This window comes from Buteo buteo, chromosome 10 (assembly GCF_964188355.1).
Source record: "Buteo buteo chromosome 10, bButBut1.hap1.1, whole genome shotgun sequence".
Taxonomy (NCBI): domain Eukaryota; kingdom Metazoa; phylum Chordata; class Aves; order Accipitriformes; family Accipitridae; genus Buteo; species Buteo buteo.
Window position 1 is genome coordinate 37,361,871 of NC_134180.1, and position 26,979 is coordinate 37,388,849.

Genomic DNA, 26,979 nt, shown 5'->3' on the forward strand with positions numbered 1-26,979 from the left:
AAAATAAATGACCACCAATGAACTTTGATCAACGTGTTTAAAATACTCCTTTTTCATGGTGTGCAGGCAGTAGTTTTTTGCTTACATTTATGGTAATATAGGTCATGCTTCAGTGAGTTATTAAAAAACTGGAACAGGAGCTGACTCATCACCACAAATATCAGCCCACTGACGGCCATACAAGAAATCCCAGGGCCAAAAGAAAACAACAGAAATTCAATTAGGGGGACAACTTTCATCTGCAGTAATAAGATGAGTGTTCAGCAAAGTATTCTCAGAATTCTCCTGGTATGTGAATTGCCCTTACATTTCTAGGAGAATATTTTGCTTTAGATGCACTTTGTTTTCATAACTGACAGGTAGAACTATTTGATTTTTGCCTCTACTGCTTGTGAAACAGGTCCTGGTCAGCTTCTGGAAATTTCCAAGTTCTAATCCACGCTCTGCCAAAAGCTCCTTGCTTTTAAACTAGACATTTTATTTTCAGATCTAAGATCCTTCCTGTAAACTAATAAAATGGTGATGACACTCATCCACCTGTCACCTAAGGTTGCAGCTCTGATTAAGGAATCACTTTTCTCCTTGAAACTTGTTTTGTAAATAGAAAGCATTAAGAAAGAGTTAAGTTTTAACTTGTTCATATAGCTTTTGTTGTGTCTGCAGGACATCAAACATTTACCTTACCCAGCATTTATGAAATAAATGTGACTAATGGTTTAGGTTAAAGGACCATGTTTTCTTAATCCAGGAACCCAACTTTGCACGAATCTCATGTTCTGCTGGTAGAACAAGAGACAAAGGCAGGTACAAGGTATCAAGGCCAAGACACTCCCATCAATTTAGTATCCTATTTTGAAACAACAAATCCAAAAAAATTCTAACACAGCACTTTCTGTGCATCTGACCTGCAGAATTACTCAGGTTCATGCAAGTTTACTGGTGCTTCATTACTAACTTCTGTCCTTAAACTGCGTGCACAAACAATGTAGTCAGACTGGTTACTCTCTAGGCAAAAAAGCACTTCCTCCTCTAGGCAAAAAGAATTTAGGTGCCACACTCAAGTTATAAGTTACTATTAAAGACATGGAAAAAAAACAAAACAAAAACAAAAACAGAAATTAAATTTGATATTTTTTTTCCCAACTGGATGTAATGCAGGAACCTGTCAGGAACATTCAGATACCATAATGACAGTAACTATCAAGTAAGCTAATATATTAAAGGCTAAGAATGCACTTTTGGCCATGGATTTCTAAGCACAAGCATACATCAAAAGACCAGTAACTAAAAAACTAAATATGTCAACATCATTGTATTAGCCATTGTCTTTATCATGTTTCACAACTGTATCATCATTGAACAATGGTAACACAACCTTTGAAGTGTAATAGTTCAGACAAAAATATAAAGGAAAACTGAGCTGCATGAAAGCATCAGTGCCAACAGCGCACATGTGTGATACCAGTCAGTGTCTCCAGGGGTTACAACTAATGCGAGGAAGAAGAAGAAACTCCTGTCTCCATTTTTTAAGAGCGAGGGGAATGTACCAATAATATTTAGTTCACATTTACCTTGTTCCCGGAAAATCCAACAAACTCCAGTAATCTCAGAATCCGTGCGGGAAACATGGACAATGTCTATAGAAAGAAATGCAACAGTAATAGACCTTCTGCCTCTCAGCTACCAGCTGCCTCCTACAATTTTTCCAACCACAAGAAATAATCACTAAAATTACTAAAAACATCTTCATATGTCTGACAATTTTCTGGGTAAATGTATACACCTGCTATATTTTACATACAATTTAAACAGAAATATCTGTTTAATATAGGGACCCTGTGTCTCCAGGATTCCCTGCATAGAAATATGTTTACACAGCACATGCTTAGTAACTCTAGTACTTCTTGGATGTTTCAGAAATATTGGGTGCGTACCACACAGTACGTATTTGTTCTTTGTGCAGTAAATCTAACATCTGGGCATGTGCCAGACTCACTCAAAGTAATGCAAGCAAGGGGAAGCACCAGGCACTTTCTGCAGCCCATCGTCTGAACAACCATGTCAACCCTTGCCATCTCTGGGTCAACGCCTCTCTGACATACCAGGAACTGTCCTGTACCATTTGACCACCCACTTTCTGACCAGAACACAAGCAACAGCAGCCAACAGTGGCCTTAGAAGGACCCCAGGCCCCATTCATGGATCCTGACCCACCAACTGCCCTGCTGTCGGCCAAGTCCCCGGTTGCTTCCCAAGTGCCAGTTAAACAGTAAATGGAAGTCAACAAGCACAGGCAACCGCTGCTTCTGTGCAAGGCTTCTCCTGGCCCCCATCCCCATGGGTCCCTTCTCATGAGACTGTAACACCTTCCCCTCCAAGTACCTCCCAAATATTGGTCACTTGGCTAATGAACACCCTTACTGGAAGCTGGGCACAGGCACTCAGCTATATTCTCAAAGAACATGCCCTTAGCCCATGTCAGATGAGATAATTTCTCAGTTGATAATCTCCCCATGAGGATGTGTAAGTGGGTCTGCACACACAAAGCAGTGTTGCCCATGTTGTGGGTAGTAGTCTCTTTATTTCTAACATGTATTACTATCTGACATTCTTAGACCAGAGACTGGGATCCTGCAAGTGTCAGCGCACATACCTAATTTTAACTGTATTAACACTGATGTCAGTGGAACTTCTCAGGTATTTAAGTTAAGATAATTTCCAGGAAGTTGCAGGACTTCAGCTCAAGAGAAGAACTGTTGCTACATACCAGATTAAATGCTCCAACTCCAAGTTTTACACCTCCCTCAAAATGAAGATGGTTCTCTCCTTTGACATAATGTGGAGACTGTATGAGACTGTCCAGCTCCCTGAAAATGCACAAGATTCTGTTACGTTGTCATTAAATAAAATGATGAATTACAATTCCGTAAGAAAGTAACCCAATTACCTTGAGCTACAAAGTAGTTCAAAAAAGGTCAATTTGTCACCTCACCCAGGCAGACACCACCTACAACATTTTGTTGGATTTATCAACAAATCATTTCTGTCACATTACTATCAATTAAAAAATATGGAGTCCTGGAGATTAATTCCTGTCAAAGACAAAGTCAATTTGCAACCACATTTCTGCCTGAAAATGTTTCAACAATGGCTGTTGTGGGTAACACCAATCTTTACTACGGCAAAAAGAGATGATGGGGCAGTGCAGGAGAGTTAAATTTAAATTAGCAAATTTGATTTGAGTTTCACTAATTCCTGGATTATTCCCTTTCTGTGCATGTTCATTCAAAAGAACACTTTGTTATATATAGGAAAAGACAATTGTAAGAAATATTTTGATATGGGCAGGTATACCAGAAATTACTTTCCACCTATTTTTCTAACTCTCATAGATCTCAACTTTGTAGTGTCCCTTTATTTCCCTGTGTAATCCAGCTGGATTTGAACCTGTTTTGTCTCCAAGCTTTCTATAGTTATGTGTTTTTCACACTATTGTTTTAGTTTATTTTGTTAATTACTAGAAGAAGAAAAACACTGTTTTATGATAGCCACATACTTGTATTCAGGCTGTCATGTTTTTATCTGCTGGTTGTTGCCAACAGATACAGGACTGTTCACTGTAATTGCAGCCTTTACAATGGACCTGCATCTAGAGTCGCCTTCAACCCACACAAATAATGGACACTGTCACCTCCTTCCCTTTCAGTATACTTCTGGAGAACCTGGACTGGATGCTGTTTTGTGTCTGCTAGACACGTGACTTTTTGTGGCTGTTCTGAGTCCAAATTTAAAGTCCCCAAATAAAACAAAATATTTTGTATATTTAGCTTTCACTTTCTAAAATTATTCATATAAGTCTGTCCTACCGTGAAAGTTTTCTGATACTTTTTATTCACCGACAATAAGCAAATGTTTCATTCTGAACTATTGTTTTATTCATTCCATCTTTTTTTACAGTGTATGGTAGCCTTTCCTCCCTGAAAGAGAGTTTTAAAAATTGTATCTTTGCAACATTTACTCCTCCTGTCTTTTCAGGGTTGCTGCTGTTGCAGATTATCAAGCAGTACTGCTGACAGCAGGGAAAGATGGCTTTTTATATCAGAAACTACGTTGTAAAAAATATTGATCAACCAAAGCAAATAAAGTCTGATTTCCATATTTCATTTTTTCTCTATAACCTGTTGCACAACACTCTCACCAAAACGGCAAATAATTATTTCCTCCCACATCAAAGGTACAGAACAAAAATCATAACTGCCAATCTTACATCCAAACCTTCTCTTTGTTAAAATACATGTTTTAGTACTATTCAAGTTGTTATTACCACAAAAAAACCTTTGTTTTTACATATACTAGAGCTGATCTTAATTTATTTAGCATAACTGAGTATGCTTCCTATGGTGTATATTTTAATGTAATTTTTAGAATTTACTACTGCACTTCAAAACCTTTTGCACATGTTGAAAGTAGCTCTCCATAACTTCCTGGATGAAAAGAGATCTGCTTAAGCAGATATTTTTGACTTATAGACACTAAGTAATGGGCTTATTGTCAGTTCAGATAAGCAGCCCTGCTTATCATTTTCAATAGCATGCACCTTTAGAGTAGAACAACTGCCATACTTAACCAGATTAAGAGTCCAGCTAACCAAATATTTCACTCAGACAGTGGCATATGCTTGGAAAAGCATCCTCTAGGAATTGACTGTTCAGGGACTTCATGACGCAGAGAGACTGCATCTGTTCTACTATGATAACTAGCCTCTATAAACCTAATTCCTGTAATTTTGTTTAATCTTTGTTTGAAGCCATTTATACTTTCCACTGCAAGCTCTTCAGTTTATTGTCTCTTAATTTTGTTTTAGTTTCACACATTTATTACGGAATTACACATGCTTCAGCTACTGGTTTTTGATGTCCCAAAAGGCTGCAGCTAGAACTACAAAGAAATGCCACTTCACATGCCTAACGACTGCAAGACCTCCAAATTGTGCTATGCAGACACAATGAGCACTACATCATTTAGAACAGTTATTTTTTGACATAATTTCAAGGATGTAGTATTTGAAGTAGGCAAGCCTTGAGAGTTAACAGGGTTAGGGTCCACTATCTTTACAATCCAAATCAACCATATCAATGTCCTTTGTTATGCAAAGAAGGAATTTGTGTGGGCTGAGAAAGGCTATAGACATAAAGCCCATAATAAAGGCTGCAATAAATAAAACAGTAATTAATTTGTGAATTGGACAATTCGACCAGCAGCACTTTTTACTGAAAGAGTACGCTTAATCACATCATCACTCTGACTTACCTGTATGTTTGGTAACTGTTTCGGACTTTGATGCCTCCTTTTATGAAGCTAACCATATTCTCATCCTGTTAGAAAGGAAACACATTAGCAATATGAACTTACAAGCATTATAAAGGGCTTTTGTCTTCTTGAGATGAACACACACCTTGAACATAACCATCATGACACAGACAATATAAGTCTCTGAGAAACAATACATGGATTTAGGATTTCCTTTCTATATTAAAATATTTTTACTCTGTTCAGACGTATACACTTTATTTTGATGCCTTCTGTGATTGGTTGAGGCCTTGTGACCTTTGGATCACCTAAATTTGCATTAAAGAACACAGGGACTAAACTAGTGAATGGCACCTAAGGTACCTGCATTTGTGGCTGTTTCAAAAAATAGCTTTCTCTCATTTGTCCTTCAGCACAGTTAAGATGTGAACATTTACTGGCTCAGCACCAGATACAAATAACTGCCTGTCCTCAGGTGTCTACAGAATACAGTTTCACATCCTAAAAAGGAAGCAGGATAAATAAAGTTATGCAGGATATGCTCTTTCTGGTCTGAATATTCAAGTACCTATGAGATCCATACTAGTATGGTACCATGTTACATTACAAGCTATAATGAACTGAGAAGATACAGCAAAGTTTATCTGGGGGACTGTTAGTTTACAGTTGTATCCCAAAGACAAAAATCTTTAATCTCATCATTTTCTGGTGGCAGTTTCTTGCCTCAATCATCATATATAATCTGTCATTCTGGATTGTTTTGATATCTATTACTCTGGGATAGGAAGACTACATGTGTTTTAGCATATGATTCTTCTGTGATGGTACTTTAAGAGGCTGGATGAAGCATTGTGGAGAAAATAGCATACATTAGATGAACATTTGGTTGTTTTACTGTTATTGTTAAGGAAACAGGGCCCAATTGTGCTCATCAATACGTAAACAAAAAGACAGAACCTGCCTCAAAGAGCTTTCCATCCTCCTGTAAGTCAGGAAGATAACTCAATCCAATCAAAGTTACAGTTCAACTTCTTCCAGACTTTGCTTTCTATGAACTAGTATAGGAAGACTAATGGCCTGAACTGAAGGGCAGGGGCTTACTCCTGCAGCCTGCAACACCACCGCTAGCCTGTGTCATTTACAGTCATCCTTAAGCAACATTATCAAGAATAATAATTGAGGACAGAAACTACGTGCCATAAATGAACATGTAATTCCTGATGATATATCCCCTCAGACTTGAATCCCAATCACAGGCAAACAAAATAACCACAGAAAAATGTGATGCTGTTTTTCTTTGTCCTGTAGAAAAAAGTCAGTTTTTAATTAGCAACTGGGTGGGGTGGGGTAGGGTGGTACAGCATACCTAACCATATCTAAAAGTTCAGTTATATTTCCCTTTGAATGGAAAATGGAAAGAAGAAAAAAGATAGTTTTAAAAAGTTTAAATTCAGAATACTCATGATACCAACAACAGAGATAACCAATGTGAGAATAGTCCAACCCTTGAAAATCCTGAGACTAATTTTTATGTGTTTTCAACTGGATTTGGTCATTTACATTAAGCATCAAAACTAACCCACTTCAATAGCTGTTGGAACCAAGTGTCTTTGCTTAATTCTTAAAACCAGTTCATGTGTTCATGAAAAATTAAAGACAGAATAGAAGAGGAAGCAAATAGACAGACATTCTTTATGCAGAAGAGGACAAGAAATTATCTTCTTACTCTTAAATCTCTCGTGTCTCTATAAACATTTTAAAAAACAGGTAACTGTGAAAATAGTGCTTAAACCACTCCTTTCTTACAGGCACAATGGAGAAGTTCCGAAAAGCCTTGCTTCCACAGCTTCAGATATCACCCAACCTGTCCCCAGTGCTAAAGGCTAGTCATCCCAAAGGATCCCAAAGCAATATGGATATAGGTAGCCACACCTTGCCATTTCGAAGTCCATCATCTTACCATAAAGTCACCATCATCAGCACTCTAAAAACCTTCAGAAGAAGCTATTCTGACTACTGGTTTTGCTATGAAGCAATAGTTTCTAACAGAGGGGCATGGCAGATCGCTGAAAAAGGTTACATGGTTCATAAACTATCATAAGCAACATAAATCAGAGCCCATCTGGCAACTCCCAAACAGTATAAAATCACCCACCTGCATTTCATTCTCTACCAGCACCTTTAAGCCAAGAAGCAGAAGCCCTTTGTGAATCTGACTTTTATTATCCCCTCTGCATAGATGAAGAGGCCCACTGTCATACAGCAAGTACAGCCAAGTCAAGAAGAAAAATCAGCTATTTCAACTATGATTAACAAATTTAAATTGCAAGCTGGAGCCCAAGTAAATATTGCTGATGTTGAACCATCAAACAAATCAAGCTTCATTAGTACAGAGAGATAAAATTCAAAGAAGAGGGAGAGCTCCCCTTCTTTTAAAGACAGACAGCACTGTTTAGCAAGAAGCATGTGTGGAGCCTAATAGCTATGCAGACCATAATAGCTGTTCAAGAACAAACAAGTGAGAAAGCAGTTTTGGGAAAGCAAACACCAGCCTGACTGAAACAAAAATCCTGCGTGCATTCCAGCATAGCACAGCTTCAATGACCACCTCTTTTTTTTTTTTTTTAAAAAAATCCAATATCTCAACACACAGTATTTGAAAATCTGTGCTTACTGCGGTTACATTTCACACATCCAAAAGGGACTGGAGAAGGGTGTCATAGGGGACTCAGTGCTATGTGTATTGAGGTAAGTAATTTTAGATAATCAAGAGGGATAACAAAACATTCTACTATCTCATCAACAGATAGTCCAGATAAAATACAGATTTAGTCCAGATGCGAGAGTCTTACACCATTAGGTCAAACTAGGGTCTTCTAACATTTCATTAATTTTAAGAAAAGAAACCTGTATGGTGCGTACTTTTTTCCCCCCCAAAAAGCCACACAGGAATCCATACCTGGAGGAACGTGAGTGCTGCTCTCTGAAGTAAACATTCAGCATAGCAAATTTCTGCATGGATTTCCTCTAGTGTCACATGGAGAGGGGAGGAAAACAAATCAATCAGACAAAAAGTAATTAAAAACCACTTAACCCATTAATATAAGAATAAGATCACAAAGCTCAAACTGAGAAAAATCTTTTCCAAATTTGCTGTAGGGTTTCAGTTCTACACTACTGAAGTAACTCCAAACAGAAATGACACACAGTTACAGAAACTTTGCAAGAGTTTCTCTGGTGCTTTCAAGGAATTCCTGGATCTAGAACCTTCTAGGCATTTCAAAACTTCTTTCAAGGTGTTTCTTTACCCTGCAATTTTTAGAAATGCTGAGTCAGCAATCAAAAAAACAGTGATTTTGGATGTGGTGACACAGCAATTGCCGAAACACTGATCTAGCAAATACCAAATCAGCAATTTTGTCAGTGAACTCACAATCTGCAAAAATGCATTGGGTGAACAATTCTACACAGTTCAAATTGCAGCAAAAAAAACCCCATTATGCATGTTAGAGATAATGTTACCTTCAGTAAAGTGTTCAAGGCTTTGTCTATGCACAAGATTGTTGATGGAATCGGCTACTGTAGATTTCTTCCTAAATCTGCAGAAAAGTCAGTTTGGTCATTCTGAACATGAAGCATCAACCACGCAGAACGGTATCTTTCAGCTGGCCACCCATACAATCACTAACTAGGTATCTCTAGTGTTCACCAGCCCTCTGTCATCTTACCACACATGCAACTTCAGCATATTCCATACAGAACTTAGTCAACATGGCCCTCCTGGGATCTGTCTTTTACCCTTCATGTGTGGAAATCTGTCTTGATGAAGGAAGGGGATAAGGGGGCTTTTTGATTTATTGTGTGTGTGTATGTGTGCATGTGCGCATGTATGTACAGAAGTGGGTGCATAGTTGACTCAAAAAGACAGCTAGGCACAGTAGAACCATCATCAAATGGGAAGATTCTGCAGTGTCTGTAAATGGTAAATAACTTCCAGACATTGCAGAACCAGGGCTACAGGTATGACAAAAATCTCACTGATAAGAAAAATCAGATATTGCAGTAAACTGAATTTTTCAAGACCAGACTGCTGAAAACCCTAAGTTGTGTGATGTGGCCTCATAACTGACCTTCCTTTGAGCACAAGGCTGGACTAGATGACCTCCTGATGTCCCTTCCAACCTCAGTTTTCCTATCATTTCTATGGAATTATATGTCCTTTTTTAACCTGTATGTTTTGAAACTTTCCCATGAAGGGACTATTTATTGACTGAATTGCTCCACACTTACTTTTGACAGGTGGCTTGAGCTTCCTTCATTGTGTTTCCTGCATTCAGTATGTCCTGAGGATCAAATGTCATCATAGCTTGCATTTCCAATATAGTGGCATAAGTTAGGGCATGATACATACTATCTTTAGTTCTGAAAGAAAACACAAGATGCAAAGCACAGCTGATTTGATTATATTATTACTTTTAAAAAACAAATACAAATCCAACTCCTGAAATGCATCAACCCGATGTGAACAAGGTCTAAATTAACTAGAAATCAAACACAAAGTACATGCAAAATAATCAAGAAACACTAATAGATTGAGATTTGTACAGGAAACCATGTCTACAGCTCCAGTTTCAATAACTGTGCTAAAATGTTCCAGTTCTGAGCTGAGGATAGGTATTTAACATATATAAAGCACAGGAATTAACCACACGGCTAACCATTTAGGGACGATAGAATCATCGTTGTTTTTTTTTAATGGAGTTATCTAACCAATACTACAACACATGACATAAATCCAGATATACTTCTAATTTGTGACAGTTACTCAGGACAGACTCAAGGAGATTAAGTAACAAAAATACTATAACCATGGCCAAAGTAGAATCTTCTTCAAACAGATCTTCCTACCAGAAACATTTCAGTCTATGTCAAACATTACAGCTTTTTCCTCCTCTCCCCTTCTGCCAGCCTTCCACCCCAATCTATTCAACTTAAATATTATTCTATGGGATTTCAGATGGACACTCTTTTGCAGAAAGCCAAAAACTTTGGCATTAGTGCAAAGAAAACAATTAACTCCTACATGCAGCCATTACCAGAACCTTTCCTCTGTCAAGAAGGGTTTATATATTGCACACATTTACAGCATTCAGCCAGTATCTATGTATGGTATAATCCTCTGCAAATTAATCAAAATATCTTCAAGTGTAGGGGTCCAATAAAGACAACTTGGGAAATATGTTGAAGGGCAAGCTCATATGAATTCTTGCCACAGAAACTCTCTGTAGACCTTGCTAATCCACCCCGACAAATAGCACGACTTAGACAAATACTGCTAAAGAGCAACAATCGCTATTTCAACTGTTTGCACTTTTAGAATGGATCAGATAGTTCTATATGGCAGGGAATATTCCAAAATACTTGAAGTCAAACAAGGATATCCTTTCAACAAAATCTCCACCCTCAGTACACCTATTCTCAATATGTGTACTTAGGGTGTTTGTTTCTCAAAACGAGCCACTTCATTCTCTTTTTCTTTCGAGAAGAAAGCGGTGTGCCAGTGTTGCTGCCAGCAGGCGGAGGGAGGTGATCCTTCCCCTCTGCTCAGCACTGGTGCGTCCACACCTGGAGTACGGCGTCCAGTGCTGGGCTCCTCAGTACATGGACAGACTCGAGAAAGTCTAACGAAGGGCAGTGAGGTGATTAAGGGACTGGAACATCTCTCCTATGAAGAATAGCTGAGAGGGTTGGGACTGTTCTGCCTGGACAAGAGAAAGCTCAGGGGGTTCCTATAACGTTACAGAATACCTGTAAGGAGGATGCAAAGAGGACAGAGCCAGGCTCTTCTCATTGGTGCCCAGTGACAGAATCAGAGGCAATGGGCACAAACTGAAACACGGGAGAGCCTGTCGGAACATCAGGAAACACTTTTTTACTATCAGGGTGAGCAAGCACTGGCACAAGCTGTCCAGAGAGCTTGCAGAGTCTGTATCCTTGGGGATATTCAAAAGCCGTCTGGACATGGTCCTGGACAGCCGTGTCTAGGTGGCCCTGCTTGAGCAGGTGACCTCCGGAGGTCCCTTCCAAGCTCAACCACTCTGATTCGGTGGTTTTGTTTTAAGGGGAAAAGCCAAACTTTAAAGGCATCTCAATCCATTTAATTTCTCCCCTGGAAATACACTTGCCTCCCCAGGTTTTGATAGCTGGATTGAATTGAAAGATCATTTTAAGGATAACTTAAGACAATCCTACATTAATCAATGATCTTATAACTCACCGTGGTGACTTGGATCCCTTTAAGTTTTCTAACAATCCATAAACTATTATGCATTAATTCTTTTGCTCAATACCCTTAAGTATCCTCAGGAGTCCCTGATGTTTGGTTAGTGTTTTCCAGAGCCAAAAAATAATCCTGTCTACATCTAAAGCAACCCCCTCTCAATTACATTATGCAATAAAATCACCAAAGAAAAATCCAAGTGATGATACGATTCTGACTTTCTTTGTATATATATTTTTTGAGATCTAGGGATTAAAATAATACCTAGTGTTGACGCAGATAGCGTTACACAGATATCTGGTGCTTCCCTTGCCAACCTTCACAGTGACGACGAAGGGCTACTTTTTCCAATACACACAGCACAGAGCAGGCTGGCTATACGGAAGAAATTTGCAGTGTACTTCTTTAAACTCCACTGCAGTCTGTGTTTTGTGGCTGTCCTTCGTTCTGAGTTGCTCTCACCATGTCCACAGGTTACCTAACCAGCTGCTCTAACCAACATCTAAACCAATCTAGCAGAGAAGCCATTTTGGGAAATCACTTACTGCTGTAAGCGCTATGAGACCCAGACTATGCTAATATCCATCTCATCTCCAACGTGACTAAGAAGAACAGGCAGATAATAGAGAAATTAGTTTAAAATCCAGTGGAGTCAGGACAGCTCTGTCTTGGCCTCCTACATCACAATTCTTTCAGTAGACTGATAATGTAAACCAGAAAAAAAATTGACATACCATAAAATGCCAGCCTGGTGAAGTGTTCCTGTTCATTTGATTACTCATCAGCCTCAGTAGGTGCAGAGAAACACACTTCATCTCATATTTATTAAAATAAAACCCTTCCAAAGGTTCAAATTCAAAGCACAGAGAAGGCACTAAAATAGTCCCCTTCCAAAATTTTAGAAATTTGCTTTCAAAATCAAAGCAGATAAATATTAAATTCACTGCACTAAAAGGAAAATTTATACTTTTCACATATACATGGTGAAGAGGGATTTCCCTCTCCAGTAATTTGCTTTTGATACCAAATCACCACTGCCCTAATAAATGTTTTAATCTGTTTTGCTTCTAATATTTAAAGGAGATAATAAATAATGTTTATCATTAGTCAACTGGTATTTATCAACACTCAGATTTACTCTTGTTTTTCAGGGGCTGGAAGGCGGGTAGAAATGCAACCACATGCAACAGTTATCTATGCTATTTATACTAAACATACAATTAAAGTTGCCAGTTACATCCTGACATATTGCCAGAAGTTTTAAAGCCTGCATTATATGGCTGGATACAGAATGAAACTTGATAGCTTTTTCTTTCTTCTTTTGATTCCTCAGCAGCACTTTCCCCAGGACATTGTTGGAGTTAACAAGCCTTTATGACATAAATACAACTAATATTCTGATTAATGACTTATCCCTGTAGTTGGTATCACATGGCTGAATAAGAGGATTATAAGTAATATCTTTAGGCACTTACGGAGTTATGCCACATGCCTGTTCTCCAACTATGGTGCGATCATTATCATCTTGTAGCACTGCTCTTTCTTGAGAGCTACTGGAGAACGCTTTTATTCCTGCTTGAAAACAAGTACCTAAGTGAGGATGGTGACAGCTCTCCCCTCCAGCTGAAGTATGTAAAGCAAAAAGCTTGGCTTGGTTTGACTTCTGAATTAACCCAAGGGCTAGTATTTTTTGTGAAAAACACAGTGCCCAAAATCTTTTTGTGGATCCTTTTACAGTAATCCAGCAGGCAGGACATGCATCACCAGGTTACAGAAACCCCAGGTTCAAATCCATACCCTGATTTAGTATCGAGATGCTTCTAAGAATCCAACAGCACAGAGTGAAAAAGACCCTCCACAGACCAGCCAACAGTCTGTTCATCCAGTCGTACGCAAGAACGAGAGATCAAGGCCCAAATCGAAACTGCATCACAAGAACGTGGTAACACAGGGCCTGAAGGCTTTCTTCATCTTTAATCAGAAGTTCCACCCAACGTTCAAACAACCCGCTAGACCTACTGCATGGGCTTCCATAGAAACTCTCCAGTTTTAGGAATTGACGTTTTCCAGTAAAAACCTGCTTCCTATGAAAACTCCCCACACTAACATTAAGTTTACAACTAGAAAAGACCATTCTAATCAGCCACCAGCCTGGTTCCCTAGTTACCACAAGCCACCACAATGGTCTAAGTTTGGTCTAAGCCAAAAAGCTGCAGTTCAACAAGAGAACCCCTGAGCCTTTTTGATCTAAGCCACTCACCAACATTCAGAATCTAGTAAGGTCTTCCAGCTAGGAGGTGAAACCAACAATTAAGCCATGTTTTGGCAGCAATGTATTTATTTACAAAGCCTATAACAGTTGTGTTCTTCCAGACTCCAGGCATAAAAAGAGAAAAAACACCTAGAAATAATGACCTTCCTCATGTTCTTGACATTCTTTACAATAGCTAACTCAAGCTTTCTGCAGAGCTGTGCCCCATCTTTATCCAAATGCTCTCTAGAGCTTTGCTCTACCTCCATGTGCTTCCCCTTACTCTTTCACGGCTCTCAGTCTGACAACCACACACTACGTTTGTTAGATCAGTTCCCAGAGAAAGCTCCTCCACCCCACTGAACAACCTCATGTTTGTTTTTGTTCTATAAGGGCAAGAACGTTTCACCACACCATGAAGACAGCCATTACAAAAGTCTTCCTTTCCTTAGTAACCTCTTTAAACTTTTTAAAAATCAAAATATACAAGAGAACATTTTTTATTGTAAATTGGGCTTATATTAAAAATTCCGGTGATACTAAATAAGTACCACAGAACTACACTATTCCAATAAGAGTTTCACAAGTATCTAGCTGAGCAGTAACACGATCTCTTCACACCTACCTGAGATACTCCCACATCGAAAGATTGAACTTACCTTTCAAACACAGTCATTCTAGAATTAACATTCCACCAAACACCACCACATGCTTTTTGGAGACTATTTTCAGAATAAAGTCAACTGCCCAGAATTAATCGTTCTCATATTGTTCTTATAATACTGCAGGCAGCAACACATATGTGTTACAGCTCATCCAATGATCCAGATTACTCTGTGTCATGAATTTACCTTTATTATTTACCATTCTCCCAAGTGATTTGACATCAGCAAACTATCAGGTGATTATGTCATGCTTTCCTTCTGGATAATTATTAAAATATTAAAAATTTGTCTTGGGGAAGGGAAAGGGACATCTCACGAGAATCAACTCTAATTCATGATTATCTGTTTGCAATTACATGACAACTAAAATCCAGTCAGCTTTTAATCGATTTACGTATGTATCTTGGGGTTGAGAAGGAAGATGACATTTTTTTCCCCACTCTAGTGACTAGAAAGTTTCAGTGTTACTCACTGTCAGTTAACAGGTTAAATATTGAAAATCACTGCTGTGTTTGGTACCTGAATTTAAGGAATTTCTTAAGAGGTCTTAGTGTGAATAATCCATATAAAGGAGTAATTTAATTAAATTTACTGCAGAAACCACAAGGTAATTGGAGCCCACTATTGTACAATGATGGTTAATGATAATAAAGAAAACTGAGTTTAAAACCTAAAAGGCAGCTGAGGAAACAAGAAAAGTTATGTAACATGAAGCAAAAACACGAGATGAATTTTTTTATGAAATGAGATCTCTTCTTTATGATGGATTTGCTTTTCTAACAGGAAAAAAGAGCTTACCTCAACAGAAGTCTAGACACCATCCTCAACTATTTATTTTTAAGCTGCTAGGAAAGATCTTCTGATTTTAACTCTCATACATTGCCAAATCTGCTCTCAGTTACACATGGTACAAATCAGTTGAAAATACACTTACTGTGGAAGCCAAATGTGAGTAATTTAGTGAATCTGCAGTAATGTAATACAGAGCAGAGTATGTCCTACAACATAAGTGGTAAAGCTGCAAAATCTATGATACGAAATTCTTTACAAGTATGTAAAAACTAAAAAGTATTTCTTTAAACAAAAATAGTATGTTTATGGACTGTGAAAACCAATTTCAAATCTCAGCATGCTAAAAGGCAACAGTGAGGAACTGATGACTCCTAAAGAAAATACTCAGTATTACCATATGTGCCCACTCTACAGCTCTTGTGATTCCCTGAAGAGATGGAGCGTGTTCATAATGGATATCATCTGTGGGGAAATTTAGCATCCTGTTTCTGCATTACACTTGCAAAGATCATAAGTCTGTATTTCCCTCACTGCCAAAGGCAACAGGAATAAGGGCCTCCTCATAACAACAGGCTAACATGAAAAATCAGTTTCAAAATGGTTTTGCAGTGTGGAATACAGTCAGGTAAAAAAACCAGAGCATCAGCTCATGAAATATGTTCTGCAGGGCCCAACAAAAGCTGAATGAAAATCATATGCAACAGAAGAAAAATGGATTTACAGAAAAAAAAAAAACCCACAGCCTCACTAGCTTTTGCAGAGCTTTGGAGCCCCCTTCAATAAAACATCCCCCTATTTTATGCTAAGCGCTAAGTAAGCATTTCCAGAGAGGCACAGGGGCTTTACTGTCAGAATTTAATGAAAACACAGTTATTCTTCTTACCATTTTTATGATATCTTCTGTTGATATATAAACACAAAACAACACTGCTGCGAATAAAACCAGTATTATTAATACATATGAGCCTACAATTTATCATGAATGTCTTTCACAGCGTATACTCACATGGTTAAGCTACAGATTCTGGCATCAAAGACTGAAGCTGATACCTCAGCAAAGCAGATACCTAGTATTCATTATAGTTACCCCTGATGTATATCAAACTCACACTACTGCATTACCTATAAATTTTATTTGTTTCATATTCCAGTGGTCTGAAAGAAGGCATGATGTAATTGCTGATGGCTCAAAAATAAATAGAGCAAATTGGGGGCGAGGGGGTGGCCTGGAAGTGAAATAACCATAGATTTCAACAAGGTAAGACCACAGGTAACTTCAGGACAGGGTATGAAAAAGTCACAGACATTGTAAAGACACAACAATTGTTAGAAGCTATTTTATGACCTCACTGCTTGCAGCTGGGCCACTCATTACATGCTGGGCTGCAATGTAATTAGGAAACAGAGTGCATGACCACAACACAGAATTGAAAAATAAGCTGTGAGAAAGTTTCTGCAAGTCATTATTAAAAAACAACAACAAAAAAGAATTCATACCTAAAGTAATGTGTCTCAAACCTGGCAATTCATGGTCAGTTGCTCATTTAGACACAAAACCATAAATTCTCAAAATCTCACAGTATGCAAAAAAATATGGGAAAGAAGAAAAAAAAAAAGTGTCAGAAGATGGTTTTTATTCTTCCAGGAGCAAGAATCTCCTATACTGTACTACAGCTCGGGGTGTTACTTCTTTGGACAACAATTCTGTAGTTTTTGTAGCTACCTTTGATCATTCTTGTTATGTACTTACCCCAGTGTAAAGCACTTATTCTGTCTTCCCCCAAACTTACCACATTAACTTACCACCCCCTTTTGAATGAAAACCATGCAGTCTTATCAACCAATAACAGAGAATCAGCTATCTAGTCAATTCTCCTAAGAGATGGTGAAGCAAAGAAAAATAAACAGAGGAAAACTAATCAACTTACTTTGCTTGTAAAGAAGCCAAAGCATCCGAGAATTTGTTGTTAAGAAATAAATCCAGAGCTGCCATACACTCATGCAATGCCATGTTGAGGTCTGATGTAGGTGACCTGCCAGAAGAGATAATAAACTCAGCACATCTGTTCTCCTTCTACCAGTACATACATTTGAAACCCCCTTCAGATCTAGCCTTATTCCCATGTATAATCTGCTATTCCATTTCTAGTAATTGCAAAAAATGAAAGTGACTTCCACTATGTTTGTGGTTTGTTCTTTTTTTAACTATACTCTTACCCTGTGACATGTGGAAAGCAATTTAAGTTTTGTACTTTCTGAAAATAAGATAAACTGCATGTACTGTAAATAAGAACCTGGACATGCAGAAGTTACCATGTGGGAACGTGGCAGTTTGATGAGCTCAGCTATCAGGAACACAGAAAGCACTGGGTGACAGCACACATGTGACTATGTGTAAGGCTGACAGAGACTACAGGCTAGTGACATTATGATCATGTTGTCACTTTAAGGATGAGACATTGCCAAACTGCATCAGATTATTATATCGACTGTGCTGGAACACCTGCTTTAGTTCAGCTCATGTTCAGTATGGTTCCTAACAGTAGACCACGACAGACTTGCAGGTGGGTTAAAATTTCAGATTGTGCATGCTCCTGGGAACATCACTGTCCCTAAAAAGTGCTACTGCACTCAAACAAAAAAACTGCTGCTGCATCTCAAAGTCAGAAGATTCTCACTGGCTTACTCCAGCTGTACTTTTCTCCTCTACAACATTCAGATGTCAGCTTGACCTGTCACAAGGCTTCTCAGCTGGTCTTTGGGTTACTGGCAACAGGATAATACAGACCAGCTGAAAAAGTCTGGCCCAACTTCATCACCACCAGAACTGCTGGACAAAAAAATCCACAGAAGAAACAATAAGGCCTTGCACTAACAAAGTTAAGGTCACCTGGCCAATGTTAGGACAGTTGAAACATCTGCATCTAATGATCTAAGAGCTATACTGCACCAATAAGTTATATGCAAGCCCGTACAAAAAAGCTCCCCAACAAAATACAAATAAATCCTCATCATGTTCCTGACTCTGAACATCTCTAACTGATACGATCGGTCTTGTGACTTAGAAACTATGTTACTCCCTTAAAAAACGGCACAACACATAGCCTGCTGAAAGGAAACACAGAAAGCAAAGTCCTGGTATCATCTTAAGGAAAAGACAGGGGAGCACAGAACAAACAGATAGCATTAGTAAGAACCACTGGCTGCAGCAGTGCTTTGTTTTTGTTATAAGAATAATGACTACAACGAAAAAAAGAGCATGCTTTATATATATGAAAAACAGGATTATAAATTTGAGAGAAACATTACATGACACTGTTCATAGTGGCTGTTGTCATCACACTTCAGATACACTGCAAATCCTTCTGCACCCAAGAGACTCTTGAAGTGCTTTGCAAACATTGATTAACCAAGTCTTGGCATCCATCTCATAGAATATGCAATATCATAGCTGCCTAACTATTCTGTGACTGACTTACTGTAATAATTAAAACTTTGACAATTATTGTTTATGTTTATCACAATTCTTATCTGCCTTTTTAAATCTGTGTCCCTGAAGCAAACAGCATATTTAACACTATATAAAACGTATTCTCATCTGTTTTGATATATTTAGACTAGTAACATTTTACCTGGGTTGTTTGTTTGTTTGTTTCTTGTCATGCAGGAGAATTACCCCACTCAATACAAATAAACCTTTTCAAAATATTCCTTTGAAACAGAAAGGTGACAAAGAAAAAAACACCACTGAAGCTCAAAGCACAATTAAGATATGTTAATTACTTGGCATCTTTTCTGGAATAAGAATTATTAACACAGTGCCACCCCCAGCAGCAGCAAAAATACAAGTTGCACACTTCCCTCATGCTCCAAGGAAACCTGACATTTGATGTAGCTCCCAAGTAAAGGGCTTAGGACCTGAACACAATACACACCTTACAAAAATGCTACAAATCGTCATGCGTTGCTGTTAACAACAGAGAAGAAATACTTTAAACTAGAGAGTGCTAAGCATTTTAGCAAACTGATTAGTCATGCTTCAGTGGGCTACAGATTCTCTCCTGCTTTCAACAGCAAGATCAGAACTGCCTCTAAGCCAAACGGAAAATGCTGTGCGCTGCTACTTACCTTTCTGCTAAGCCTCCTGTGTTTTCTGACATAGTCATTTGTATGCCCGCTCAGCATTTAGGCACGAGCATCCAGCAGCAGCACTTGGTGCTACTTGCCCATCTCTGAGCGACAGTCACGCCGCCAGCACAGGGCAGGGCAGCGCCTGCCTGCGGTGCCATCCTCTCGGATTGGTCCTTACGGATGATGGAACGGGAGGGATGAGCATCGCCGGTTCACTTACAACATCCTACAAAGGAGCGATGTGGAAGCCGGTCCATGGCACACGAAGTTCCTGTATCACTGGATACTACTAATGCAGAAGGTGCCGGCAGCTGCCAGCGTATCTTTGATCTACAGGCTTGTCTGAAACCGGCGGCAGCATCAGCTATCTCTCATTCGGTACAAACTAGGCAAAAGTCAAATATCCCTGTCATTACAGATCTGAAACAACAAAAATTACCGCGTGCAGCACTGGACCACATCAGAAGCCTAGGAACCAGAACGGAGCATCAAATGAGGCCAGCTGACACGCAGGAGAATCGAGGCGTTAATTGCTACAAATGTGAGCAACAGACAGGCCAGAGAGACAAGAAAATACTTCTTCCCAGCAAGGACTCTCCGCAAAACAGGCTTCAATCCACCAGCCAAACTGCTGCTTTTTGTTGGTTCCTGTGACTTTGGGAGCTAGTGAGGCTTTATACATTATTTGTAAAAATCTCTCTTTAACATCATGCAAAATGACACAAATTGGCATAAATGATTTAATCTGTGGAGTGAGCTCATCTGCCTGATGTTGCCCAAAATTAAATCGTGTATGCTCCCCAACTACTTTGCTGGCATGTCAGCGGTACTGGTCGTGTACATAAGAAGGGCAGCTACAAGCAGCAAAAGCAGTTACCTCTTCCATTACAACAGCTGGACTGTAGCAGTTGATCAGCTATGATCTACTTATATAAGTTAGTTTCTCCAAGAGCATCTAATGTTAAAAATTATACATGTCTTTTCTCCTATACACTGTCTTATTTGTTACACAAAGCAGTACCAATAATGAAGACATCAACTGCTGAAGGAAGACCCCAAACTGACAAACAAGCAAAGGATAATTTCAGGAAGATACTGTGAAGACATTAAAATATCTGATTAAATCTCTTGCTGTTTTTATGACTTCCTGTACAGGAAAAGCCTGTGCTGCATTTGGTATAAAAATTACTGTAATAGATCCACAGGCTGGCCCATTAATGGCTCCATTACATGTTCATAACAGCACTATGTACCTGGGCCACAGCAGGAGATAAAAGACATTACCTGGTTTTCCCCAGTTGGGAATAACTACTGGTTACAACTTAAAATTAACCAGAGTGCTTCCATGGCAGGATCATGAGATACTCTGAAAAGATTATTCATCGTTTTCACTAGCTGTTTATACAATTTCTAACTGACACTGTCTTTCTCCAAATGGTCTTTAAAGGTCTGTATGATGAAGGCTCTGGCTGTTTCTGCCAAGTTCTTCAAGACTTGAGTTGGCAGGTTTTTATTTGAATACCACTTCTCTGGAAACAATTATAAGCTCAGACAACCTTTGGCATGCAGCCTCTCTTTCCCCACATGTATCAATGTTTTCTTTTAACTAAGAAAAACAAATCTAAAAAATTAAGATCTGAAATATTTCCAAATTCAGGCCATTTTCCCTTTGGTTTTAGAAGCTTCTTTCCTTTTCTGGTTTTTGGTGGCAGGTCTTGCAAGGACAGTCATATGGTTCTCAATGTGGTTTTATGATTCATAAAATCATCGTTCTCTGCCCCACGGACCGTGACTGGGGATGCTTCACAAATTGTAATTACAGTATATCCTGTGACTTAAGGTAAGACCTGATCTCCTTACTCCACTGTAGCTCCACTGTCTCCAGACAGAAGCGCAATTAATCAGGACATCCTAGGCAATGCCCTTTTTACTTACACATCAAATAATTTTTATGTCAACAGCAATATCAAACAAAACGGCTACAGAGAAGTAAGCAAAACTAAATTCCTCAATATCAATGAAAAGTAAAGGATTTTCAAAAGTAAAGAATCATGTCTTCCATGGTCAAAAGGAAGGGAAGGCTTTTTTGAGCATGGGAGTTACCATATTTCTGCATAATTTTATTTCACTGTGTGCATGATGTTGACTGGTTTCTTACTATAAGTTTGCAGCGCATATGCTTTAAGATTTGTCATTGGGTTTTCTTCATTGGATTTCTTCAATAGAAAGGATCTTGAACCTTGTATTCTGCAAAATGCTGAACTACTGACTCATTTGACCTCAAGTAGTTATCAGAACTTTGCAAAAAAAAGGTAAGTCTGAAGTTTGTGCCTTTATAGCAATGCTTTTAATAGTAATTCAAGAGCTCCTTCAGTATTGTGAAACACTGAAAACAAGTTAAATCAGTCATATCCTAAAATATGGATACATTTCTCTGCCAAATCTACATTATCTGCATAAGTCAGCTGAGGTAGTATGCATGGGTAGCTTTATCTGGAGGAAGAGAATAAAATACAGAGTCAAGCACAATTGAGGCTAAGCCAGTACTTGATGAGAAACTACCACAGAAATGCTGGTGATTCAGGTTCATTCTCTTCCCTCCATTATCAGGAGACTCTTGGGAGTGGGGAGCAGTGGAAGCACACTCTGTTTTCCCAAATACAGGCTAGTCCCAAACATGTAAAGCAAGTGAGATGCAAGACCAGAGAAAAGCATCTAATGAAAAGATTATACTCCTGCCCCAAAGAAACTTCACAGCAAAATCTCTGTAACCATATTAGAGACCTTCTATCTCAGGGGCGTGAACAGCACCAGTGCAATTGGGGTCAGTAATGACTGACACCGCTTTCATTTTATTCAGGAACATCAACAAAGCTACTCTAGTGAATACCAACCTGGGTTCTGGGTTGATTGCTGCAATAGCTCTACCTGTACTGTACAGCTGGCTTCTGCTCCCGCTGACCCACTGAAACATTTCTTCTGCAACACAACAGAAAGCGTTCATCACCCAGCCTTACTACATGGAAGGCAGGGAGAACACAGCTGTTTATCTTGAAGGGTTACAATTTCAGCTCAAAAGTTTCATGTCAAGTAATTTTGAAGTATTTGCTCTTGATTTTATTTTAGATTTAACAATCTGGACAATACAATGGTTTGGCCTCCTTTACTCCCTTTATATCAAGGGCTCTCTATGTAACATACAGTTTCAATTTTTGCATGGATAATGCTAATCTTATGCTATTAAAAGGCAGCACAAACACTCATAGCACTGCTAAAAAGGAGTGGGTTGCACCAACACATATTTTTGCAGCTCTTTTAAGCTACTTGCCTCAATAGTGAATATACCTGGCAGCACATCTTACTACTATGATGGTGGAGGGGTCAGTATGTACAGAGAAACAACAATTAGCATTACATTATCTTTACAAAGAGATTTAGAGAGGGTTGCTTCTAGCCACGTAGTCAGAAAAAAAAATAAATTCATAAACAACCTCTTTACAGAGTATGAAATGGAACTGAAAAGAGATTAGTCTCACATGCCCAAAGCAGCTTCATTTTCTTGCAAAGAGGAAGGAGTAGTAAAACCATATCAGTCCCTACAAACACTGTGCCACTCGGGCTACCAAAGCTCCTTCAGTGCTAACACTTTAACCATTCACAGGTGTGAGGAGCATCCCAAAGCACATTTCTAAGCTCTGCATTTCAGTTCTTAACAAAAAAAACATTTAAAGACACCTCCAACATATGAACACAACCTGGCCTGCTGATACACAGGCCACCGTGTGTGGTTAAGTACCGTCACTGACACCAGGGCGTCCTTCCCATTGCATGTTTTCAAAAACATCACCAGTGAATATAGAAATTCTTGCCATGACACCACTTTCTGTTCTCATAATGCTGAATAATCACAGAGATGTTAGATGATACCAGGATACACCTGGCGTTACTTTCTTTAGCCTTTTCAAGTTTGCCAGCTCATTGCTAAATTGATGACTACTACTTTTCTAAATAGATGACCGCTTTGAGCAACGCTGCATTACAAATGTTGTGAGCCTGAGACTAAAAAAATCTCTACATTCAAAGAAAACAAAAGGCACATCACTGGGGAAGAATTCTTTTTCTCTTTTGCAAACATTTCCAAAACCACACGAGATCAGAAATAATCTCGGATGAACAGCACTCTCATTACCACGAAAAGGACAACCAGTAAGCAGTGCTCACAATAATTTGTTACTATTCAGTTTTCAGACAATACAGAAATTTCTTCATAATTCGAAAGCAAGTAAGTTAATGCAAGAAAATTAATTCCACCAGATCCTTTCCTGTTCCATGTGCCAAGCTAGTAATACCTCAGCATTTATCTTTTTGTGTTCTTGAACATGTTTCTGGCCTGTGACTAACACTCCTCGGTGCTGCAGAAATGCCATTACTTCTAACAACAAAGCAATTGGAAAGGTTTCAATATTCATATTCGCCAAATACTCTGCATAGAGACACAACAGTGATGCAATTCTGCAATTCAGGAGGTCTTACTCAGTATTGCAAGTTGAACATAGAGCATGACACAGTTTATTTTTGAGGTTAACTCAGCTCTGAAACCACCAAGATGTTGATGCCTCGGCAATGCCTGAGGACTTTTGTTAAAGATACTCAAGCTTTCTGCCCTTCTGTTTCAGTGAAGGCTCACAAAACAAAGGGATGTGGCAAAGCAGTCAAGCGAGCAGAACAAAGTCCAGGCAATCGGTAGACTTGTGTTCTCCCCTTGGTTCCACCGCTGTTTAACTTGCACCATGCAGGACCTAGGTTGCATTACATTCACAGTTCTCATCCTGTATTTGAACAGGCAAACAACACAATAAATTCATTAAGATAGGTTTGCTCAGACAAATAAAAAGTACTGGTGTCATTTTTGCAGCTCCCTTTCCGTGTTGTACTGCCGTGACTGCTCACAGAGCACTAAATGCACCGTTGCGGGTGATTATTCCCAGTTAGTAGAAGTGCCTGCATCAAACAGAATGAAAAAATATATATATACACAATATAGTCTGGCAAATTATGAATTATCAACCCAAGCGTCCTGGGACTGCACTAACCTATTGGAATGTACAAAGAAAAAATTAGTTCACATGGGGTCAAAATTAAAAGAAAACAAATATATCCAGCATTACAGAAATCTACAGGATTACTGCAATTAAGAGTAAATTTTCATCATAAATCAGTCTGTATTGATACTTAGCAAGTTTTAACAGCTCTTCTTTTTCAATTTAAATACTCTACAGTCTTTGTCACTTTGAAGGACAGAGGTGACTCTTATCACGCCTTTCTGTTTTTTAAGAGTCTTAAGATCTTTAGACAACCTTACAATACCCATTTGTCTCAAAGTCCTCTAACTTCTCACGGGTTTACTGCCTCTGGTCAACCTACACTTCTGACATAATTACTCTCCATTTTAAAAGGTCTAATCCTGTTCATATTAAAACTAATGAGAAATCAACAAGAGCTGCACTAGACCATTGTCTTGCAATGTGTTGAGCACATTTAGGTACACACCAAACAAACAGAAAAAGCATTAAGCGAAATGTAAGCTCACATTTGCCACACTCATGGTAAGAAGCCAGACAAAACCTATGAGATTTGTTTTTGTAAGGACTGCAAGATCAAGGTGGAGGTCTGTATTATTTCTGAAGTAAGATTCAGTGAGAATTCAGGGAGGGATGTTACACAATTTTCCCTTTTGGTTGGATTCTGCATTACCTAGCAATAATAAAGACTGACTGGTAGGTCACAAAATAGTTACCTATGCACCTTACTTCAGCGTTTTGTGACATCTGGTTTGTACTTTTTTTATGCCGACTTACACTTCTTTCAGACTTCAGCGTGGTGACAAACATGGAAGGGATGAAATACACATTTTGGCCCAAAAGGCATTTTTCTGCAGTACTTAATTTGAGCTGAAAAGTTTCTTGGTTTGGTATTTGGTTTTGTTTGGTTTGGGTTTGTTTTTTTTTTTTTTTTTTTTTTCATTAAATCTATGCAGAGCATTCTCAAAATAAATTACTCTGTAATATATTTTATTGCAACTTTCTTCACAAAAAATTGTGCTCTTGGTTCAATTCCATTGCTGAACAGTACTTTAGGTTCTCATTAAAAAAATATACAGGAATGACACAAAATACTTTAACAAATAGGGGATTGTTGCTTTGCCTTTAATCATTGCTTTACATGAAATTTCAGATTATGTTTCCCTGAGAGCTTCCAACAAACTGACTTCATATTTCAGAAGTCATCAGCAAAGCATACTTCATGCTACCTTGACCAATTACAATGCCACTTTCTCACCAATTAAATAAAAATTCAAGCAGAGCACTTCAAAATGCCTTTATAACTCTCTTGAACCTGCCTATTGAATCAATACTCAAGAACAGAAAAGAAGTACTTGTAGCAAGTTTTCTTGGCACTCAGTATTTCTAAAGCCATTTTAAAGAGTTATTCTTAGGCACAATGGCTTCAGGAAGTAGACAGTTACTATTCACTCCATTTCAGAGTGCAAAAACAACTAAGTAAGCTATCTGAGGATTTAAAAAAACCCAACCAAACAAACAAAAAAAGCAAAACTAATTTTGAACTCAGAATCAGAACAGACTGGGATCTTTCTGGCATTTTTTTCCCTTTCTGACAGGAAACATGGACTGGTCAAAATTTAAAAATTTGATGCAGACGTACTGAGATTTCATCAGTTCAGGATGACAATTTTAGTTAGAGCCAAAGAGAAAGAACAATAAAATTACACGCAAGTTCAGTATTGCATTTTATTTGATTTGCATTTGAGATTCACGCCATTAAGTCAAGTATACCTGAATGACCATCCTAACATCCAAACTTTCTTCTGATAGTTGTTTTTTCCACAAAAGATGACTTAAAAGTTTTATTATCAAAGTGAAGACAAAAGCTGAAAATCTGCAAAGGTCAATTTCCATCACTCCTAGTCAAAAAATCTGGCATTTAGTTTTTAGTTCTAACCAGTCCACTAGACTATCGTGTCCTCCAACTATGAGCTAATAACATCAATTTATTCCCAAAATATAACTGAAGTCTAAGAAACCACAAGCTGAGCCCTGCAAAAACATTGTCTAGGAACTTAACTGGGGCATTACTTAAGGTGCATTTTAAGTAAAATGTGAACTACAATAAGGCAATAGTAATATTTTTTCCCAAAAACTTGAAAAAATCCTGACACATATGTTTTCAACATTTTGTACTACAGTAACCAAAACATCTGAAGCATTTTACATCCCGGTGCAACGCTACACTGGAATGTGACAGCTGGTTCCAGTAGATGGAGCTACAGAAAGGCAATGAGGACCCAGCCCCAAGTTCTCCAGCAGCTTCAGTAACACAGCCTGACTTTTGGGACAACCTGCCCAATCTATCAAAATTCAGCAAACTCCTTCCTGCTTCTGAACATTTTTGCAAACATTCTTCTGTACGTTCAAAGCTTTCTGAAGTGCAATGCAGTCACAGTCGCAATCTCTCAGCCTTTGCTGCTACTA

The 26,979-nt window shown here is 38.5% G+C and overlaps 1 protein-coding gene across 2 annotated transcripts in view; it reads right to left on the reverse strand.

Moving 5' to 3' along the window:
* TTC39A (tetratricopeptide repeat domain 39A) overlaps window positions 1-26,979 on the reverse strand; it is a 50,392-nt gene that overhangs the window by 19,988 nt on the left and 3,425 nt on the right. Inside the window, exons 2-8 of one of the 2 annotated variants that reach the window (XM_075037082.1) lie at window positions 17,227-17,331; window positions 9,601-9,732; window positions 8,833-8,909; window positions 8,270-8,337; window positions 5,311-5,375; window positions 2,768-2,867; window positions 1,572-1,637 (exon numbers count right to left, since the gene is read on the reverse strand). In XM_075037082.1, the coding sequence (XP_074893183.1) occupies window positions 1,572-1,637; window positions 2,768-2,867; window positions 5,311-5,375; window positions 8,270-8,337; window positions 8,833-8,909; window positions 9,601-9,732; window positions 17,227-17,331 (613 nt within the window). Of the gene's footprint in view, window positions 1-1,571; window positions 1,638-2,767; window positions 2,868-5,310; window positions 5,379-8,269; window positions 8,338-8,832; window positions 8,910-9,600; window positions 9,733-17,226; window positions 17,332-26,979 lie in introns of those variants that run through there. The other variant, XM_075037084.1, reaches the window with a different exon arrangement.